The sequence below is a fragment of the Elephantulus edwardii genome, unplaced genomic scaffold (assembly GCF_000299155.1).
Source record: "Elephantulus edwardii isolate Elephantulus edwardi_28Jun2011 unplaced genomic scaffold, EleEdw1.0 scaffold00132, whole genome shotgun sequence".
Lineage (NCBI taxonomy): Eukaryota > Metazoa > Chordata > Mammalia > Macroscelidea > Macroscelididae > Elephantulus > Elephantulus edwardii.
This window is the reverse complement of record NW_006399882.1, coordinates 8,420,723-8,427,410: the sequence shown is the minus strand read 5'-3', so window position 1 is coordinate 8,427,410 and position 6,688 is coordinate 8,420,723. Positions and strand designations below refer to the sequence as shown.

The window sequence follows — 6,688 nt, the reverse complement described above, 5'->3', positions numbered from 1 at the left end:
GGTAGAGAGAATAGTGCAACAATGAATGAATGGAAACCCAAAATCTCTGTAAATGTTTATGAAAATTAATAAAATATAATTTTAGAAAAAAAAAAGCTGGAAAGCTGTTTCTGTACACTGCAAAACTGGAGTCCTTAAGCTTCACCACCCACTGAGGTCAGTCTCTCACCCCAACTCCACTCTTCCTACCCTTTTCAGAAACCTTGAGCAGGGTCACTGGCTGTCCCTTCCTTCCAGGGGCCCAGTCAGGAGACACTGCAGTTCCCTCTACACCACAGCTCAGAGATGAACCTTGCTTTGGGACGGGTGGCCAGGACACTGTAGGGGGGAAGCGGCCTGACCTCTGACCAAAGGAATGAGGTTGTTGGACTGGACGCTAAGCAGATACAGGCAAATTGCTAAAAGATCTGAGTCTCCAGCTGCTCTGGGCCAAAACCTGTCTTGGTTTTCTAGCTGCTGTAGTATCGTCGAGTAAGAACCAACTCATAGCTGACCCTCTAGCAGGCTGTCAGAGGCAGTACACTGCATGAGAGGAGAGTCTCCATCTTTCTCCTGTGGAGAAGCTGGTGGATCCAAGCTGCATGCCTTTGTGTTGAAAGTGCAACTCCTTACCACTTGTCTTGCAGGTCCCACCCCAGGGCAGCCACCATCTCAGCAAACCCCCTCCCTTGCCAGTTGCTGTTATCTGTTGTTAAGTCAACCATGACACATCGTGATCTTATAAACAATAGCTCTGAACCAGATGTATCATGAGCCAATTTCACTGTCTCCAACACACTTGTCCCCACTGCCACAGTCAAGTGTCAATGCATCTCATCCACGATCTTCCTATCCTGCATTGACCCTCCACCCTTCCAAGCATGTCGTCCTCCTCCAAGAACTAATCCCTTCTGGCAACACGCCCAAAGTCATTGAGACCAAGTTTCAAAATCCTTGCCCCCAAGGAGTAGCCCAGCTTCACCCTCTCCAGGACAAACCTATTTGTTCTTTTGTCAGCATGGTATGGTATGTTCAGTAGTCTTCTCCAACACCACAACTCAAAGGCATTGATTCTTCTTCTGTTATCCTTAGTTACTGTCCAACTCTCAGATGCATAGCAAGTAACTGGGAAGATCAAGGCTTGGGTCAAGTGCACCTTAAGTCTCCAGACTGACATTGTTGCTCCTTAGCGTTTGGGAGAGATCCCTGACAGCAGATTTTCCAAAGTCACTTGTCTTTTGATTTCCTGACTGCCGGTGCCAAGAGTGTTGATTGTGGACCCATGCAAGATGAAGCTGTTTGTGCCAGATCCACACCCTCCCATGCTCACTGGGAGCCACACTAACAAGGGCAGGCCCCTGTCCCACACAAAACACACACACACAGTCTGCTCCTCAGTCCTCTTCACAGTATTTTATTTTGGTCTTGACCTCTAAAGCAGGTGGTCCCTGCTAGCAGTCACTGCAGGCTCATGTCAGTATGGTGGGCAGGTCCTCAGATCACTCTCTGAACTGTCGTCCCTGTCGGTGCTTAGGCAGAGTGGGGAGCCATTCCCTGGCCTCCTCCCCTAGTTCAAGGGCCAGATCATTGCGGTTTTACTATTTGGTGAGAAAGGAGTGGGCTGGCCCTCGTGGGATGGACATTGGGAGCCCAGACCTTTCTCCAGGTTTCTTGATGGATGGAAACTGGGCTGGGGGAGGGCAGCCTGGCCATTCTCACTTCACTTACCAAACCCTGTTAGCCTCCTCAGAAACAGGCACCTCCAGTCCTCCTCTCAACCTGGGAAGGTGGCCCCTGGTCATGTTCTGGGCCACCCAACTAGACAGGACAGGCTCCAGCTCTGAAGCACTTTAATCACTGTTTCATCCAAAGCAATGACCACTGGTTCCAACTCAAGGCCTTTAGTCACAGGACCCGTCCTTCCAGCCGTCCCGCCAGCGCTCATCCACCTGTGAGCAGTCGAATTCAGGCTTGCCCAGCTTCCGGTTCACCTCATTGTGCAGGTGGCATAGCCACTGGCTGAAGTGGACCCGGGTGCGCGTGTCAGGTTGGTTCTGGCATATCCTGAGGGCAGAGGATGGGAAGGATGGGGTACAGCTGGCCCAACACCTGCCTTCAGCCAGCTCCTAAAGGGAACACAACTGTGAGTGTTCACAGAGGACAGAGAGGACTCAAAAACCTACCCAGGGATAACAATATACAAGACCACTTACAGGAAATATAAAGAACATGTACACAGAGACAAAGCAGACTAGGAGAAAGGAGTACTGACGACATCATGTGTGACTTGTCAGACTGCTGAATGATAGGCTGGTGGTCTGCATTCACTTGTCTCTACTAGCAACAAAGAGGGCAGTCCTCTTGCACCTTGGAAACCCAACGAGGGGCTGCCTTGTGTCAGAACCCACTCAACAGTACTAGGTTATGAGCTGGAGGAAAGAGAGGATGAAGACCTTGGGAGACAGATGATGATGGCAGCACAACGTGAAGAATGATACATTCCAACAATAGCTAAATCCAGAAGAGAGAGCATGGAGGGATGAATACAAACAAAACCAGAGAGAGAGAAAAAAAGGACGGACGGTGTTAATACCAGTGTGGGGACTGCAATTAAAGTCATAAAACAAAATTAGGATGTGTGGCTGAACGCAATACAAATCTGCTTTGTTAGCTTTCACTCAAATGAGTACTAAAATTGCTAAGACTTTCTTACAAAAATGGAAAGAAATAACATCAAAGCTTATCTCATCTGAACTTTTCTACACTGAAAATACAAAATATGGAGCTCTGGGGGCCTAGTGGCAAGAAGCTGCACTGCAATCCCAGAGATGCATGGTTCAAATCCACCAGATGCTCTGCTGGAGAAGGAGGGATAACCTCCTCCTATACCAGTTAGATCCGATTTGACAGTATGCACACAAAAAATAATAAAGAGAAAAAAAATAATAAAGAAAAAAGAACCTACCATAATACAAAATATGATGACTTTGAAGGATGTGTGCAGCAAAATAAAACAATTTTTTTCCACACAAGTGTGTTTCCTGCACATGAATAAGGAGGCCCGGCGGTGAAAATGCATGGCTGCGAACCTCAAGGCTGGAGACAGATGAGGGAGTTTTTCTTTAAAGACGACAGCCTTGGAAACCCTGTGGGAGAGTTCTACTTTAAACGACAGGTGCTCTGCCGAGGAAGGAGGGACAATCTCCTCCTGTACCAGTCAGATCTGATTTGACGGTACACTCACACAAAAATAATAAAATAAAATAAAATAAAAACAAAACGACAGGATAGCTCAGAGTCAGAACTGACCCCCATTCATAGCAATGCTGGGCACATAAATTTGCCAAGTAAAATAGTTCAGATAGAGTGGAAGAAAAATATGAAACAAAACTCAAAATAAATGGCTAGGCTTGCTGGTCTTATAGAGACTGTAGTGCTGGAGGCCAAGGCCCCCCAGTAAGCTTTCAAAGCAGATGCTAAACTCACCTCTGTGGGTCAACTTTAAAAAAAAAAAGACAGGCCTGTAATATGAAAAAGGCCAGGGATGTACTAAGGAAAAGCAAGAAGAGGAAACGGAAAGAGTGTGAAGCCTGTGATTAAGGCCCTGAGACCAAATCTGCATGAGTGAATGAAAAGCCAATCTGCTCTGCACATTTTCAGTTTTCACTCAAATCTCAAGTCACAAAAACACAAATACTGCATAATGCCACTGTTATAAAAGAACTGTTTCAAAGGAATTTTATGATTAGGTATAATTTGCCTATAGGGTAGGGAGGAAATTGTGCAACAGTGAAAGGATCTTTCCTTTCCTCCTTCTGATATACGTTGAACAGGATCTGACCTGCACAGGAGGAGACTGCCCCTCTTTCTCCAGTGGAGCATCTGGTGGATTTGAACCAAGTGCCTTCAGAATTGCAGCACAGCTTCTTGCTACTAGGCCACCAGAGCTTCCTGAAAGAATCTCTTTAAAGAGAAAAGTGAACTGGGGGTGGGGGGTGGGGGAATGTGCAACAATGAATGAATGGAAATCCAAGTTTTCTGTAAACTTTAGTTAAAATATCAACAAAAAATAAAATTTCACTCAAAGCACTATAAAAAGTTAAGATAAAAGGGTCAAACTAATCACAAGAGTCCACAATTAAGGGTGCATAGTGGAATGTACTTGGGGCGGTGCGAGGGGTGCAGGGGGATTGTGTACCAGGGAGGGAATGTTTCTTTACTTTTCAAAGAGAGGAGCGAACTGGGGGGCGGGGGAGGGCTAGGCGGGGAGAGAAGTGCAGCAGTGAATGAATGGAAATCCAAAATCTCTGTAGATGTTCATTAAAATTATTAAAATTTAAAAAATGAAAGGAAAAAAAGGATCAAACTAGCAAATTTCACCTATATGTTTTTCAAGCCAGTAAAATAAGGAAAGGGAAAAACAAAACAGACCATTACCAAACTCTACCCAGGGCTCAGGCTGACCTTTCCCTAGCTGGGCAGGTTTACAGGCTGGTAACCAAGAGGTGGCCTCAGGCAAGAGTGGGAGGAGTGGGACCTTTTAACTGAATCCAGGCCACATAAGTTGCAGGGAAGTGCACACGGGTCGCCACTGGGGCAGTGGCACAACTGGGAGACCTGGGTGACTTGGCTTTTGAGGAGAACGGAAATGACCCCTGAATCCAATCCCGCTACCGGGTAGCACCCCACTCCTAGGTCCCCTTCTGTGGCATCAGCTTGAACTCTGCCCTTGGCGCAAGGCCACTTGTGCGGGCGCCCACTCACCTCTTCTTTAGGTCTTCTGCACATTCATCGCACGGGTAAAACTTGGAAAATAAGTGTATGAACTGGGCCATGTCCCGCTGCTGTTCCGTGGTAGGCACGTCGGGGTAGTATGCGGCCAGCGTATGGAGGACAGCCCAGCTGTGGCGGCCCAGTTCCTCCCGATCTTCAGGACAATCCTCCCTAAACTTACTCTCGCGCTGCGGACAGAACCCGACCGAGGCTCAGTCCAGGCTCCTCAACGAGGATCCCGCAAAGCCCCAGTTTTCTCGCCCCACAAGGAGGAGGACCCAAGTCTGGCAGCTGATCCGCCCACGCGGCGGGGAATGGCAAGGACAAGATCGAAGGGGTCAAAGTTTAGGGACAGGAAAGAGACAAGACGGAGCCTCAACCTGCTCATTTTGGGGCCTTTTTTTGGGGAGTAGGAGGTCTTCCAGGGGCACCTGAGAAGGTGAGGAGGCTCAGCAGGGAGGCTGTGCACCTTTTGCTGAGTCCGCATCCACGTCTTGAAATCCACGCAGGCCCGGCACTGTCGTCTGCGGGCGGCGTCATCAGCGACCTGAGGCTCGGGGGCGGGCGCTGGAGCGGAGACAGTGGCATCCTTGCGCCTCGCGCCTCGGCCCCGCGCGTCCGTCGCCAGGTCGTCCAGCATTTCGGAGCGACCGCCGCCAGGCAGGAAGGAGAAAAGGCCGCCACCCCCGGCGCGTCCGCGGTCACTGGAGGCCGCCATCTTGTCCGCGCAAGGGCTGCTGGGCCAGCTCGGCCTCCAGAGGGGCTTCCAGGTCGACCTCCGCACGAACGCGCGTCGTTGTCAACTCGCGAGCGCACGAACCTGGAAAGGACGCCGAGGGCGCAGGCTCGGTGCAGGGGCGTGGTTAGGAGGAGGTGGCCATTCCGCAGCCCGCGGTGGGGGTGGAGATGTTGGTTAGGCCTATACCCGCACTTCTAAGAACGTAGCTCGTGCCCCGGCCTGGCTTTCGTCCCGTGGGAAGACACTTTCGCTTCCTCCAGGAGAACAGAGTCCTGTCCTCGAAGCGCGGCTTCGAGTTAGGCTGCGAAGTCTGAATGGGGACCCGCAACACCTCCATCGCTGCACTAGGCCTGTCCCGAGTGCTCGCTGAGCTTCCTCCGCTGGCGGGACAACCAGCAACGGGCGCCTGGTCACGCCAAGTAGGGTCGTTACCGCAAAGACGGCGGCGCCCGCGGGCGCCCTTACCCTGGTTCTAAGGTTCTGCCCCGGCACCATGGCAACGGGCACCTGGCAACACAGGGCGGATCCGTGCATCTTAGCTTTGCCTGCAAGGAGCTCTGGTGACCTAGCTGCGCCCCAGAGGCACGCAGTTTGGATCTACCAGCTGTCCCACAGGAGAAGGACCCTTCTCCCGTGGAGGGTCAGCTACGAGTCGGTTCCGACTCAACGACACACAAAAATGGGACTCAGAGGACAGAGCCTTCTCTAAGCTTACAGAGTCAAGGATACTTAAGCTTTCATATGGTCTTTCTTTCATTGCGCAAATACTGGTGTCAGCCTCCAAGTTCCAGGTTGCTGAACCACTGACGCTAATGGTCAAGAACAAAACAATAAATACAAGGACACAAAATAAATTTGCACTTATAAATGGTGCAGTGGGAGTGTGTACAGCACATGTCTCAAGGTGAGGGATTCGCAGCAGAGGGGGCAATTATGGCCTGGAGCTATAGGTATTGAGATTGTTGTTGTTGTTATGTGCCATCGAGTCGTTTGCGACTCATAGCGACCCCATGTACAACAGCCCTAAACCGTGCTCTGTCCTGTGCCAATCTCATTGCCTCTGACACACCCATCCCGATTACCCCAGTCACTGAATCAATCCATCTCATAGAGGGCCTTCCCCTCCTGCGCTGTCCCTCTACTCTACCCAGCATGATGTCCCTCTCTAAAGACCTGTCTCTCCTTACAACATGTCCA

The 6,688-nt window shown here is 50.3% G+C and overlaps 1 protein-coding gene across 1 annotated transcript; it reads right to left on the bottom strand.

The window, feature by feature from the left end:
• Positions 1-1,880: 1,880 nt before the first annotated feature.
• GFER (growth factor, augmenter of liver regeneration) lies at positions 1,881-5,470 on the bottom strand. The gene is made up of 3 exons (XM_006893846.1): positions 5,222-5,470; positions 4,744-4,940; positions 1,881-2,043 (listed from the first exon to the last, which is right to left on the bottom strand). Exons 1-3 carry the CDS (start codon positions 5,468-5,470, stop codon positions 1,881-1,883), a joined length of 609 nt encoding a protein of 202 aa, XP_006893908.1.
• Between the last annotated feature and the right edge of the window lie 1,218 nt (positions 5,471-6,688).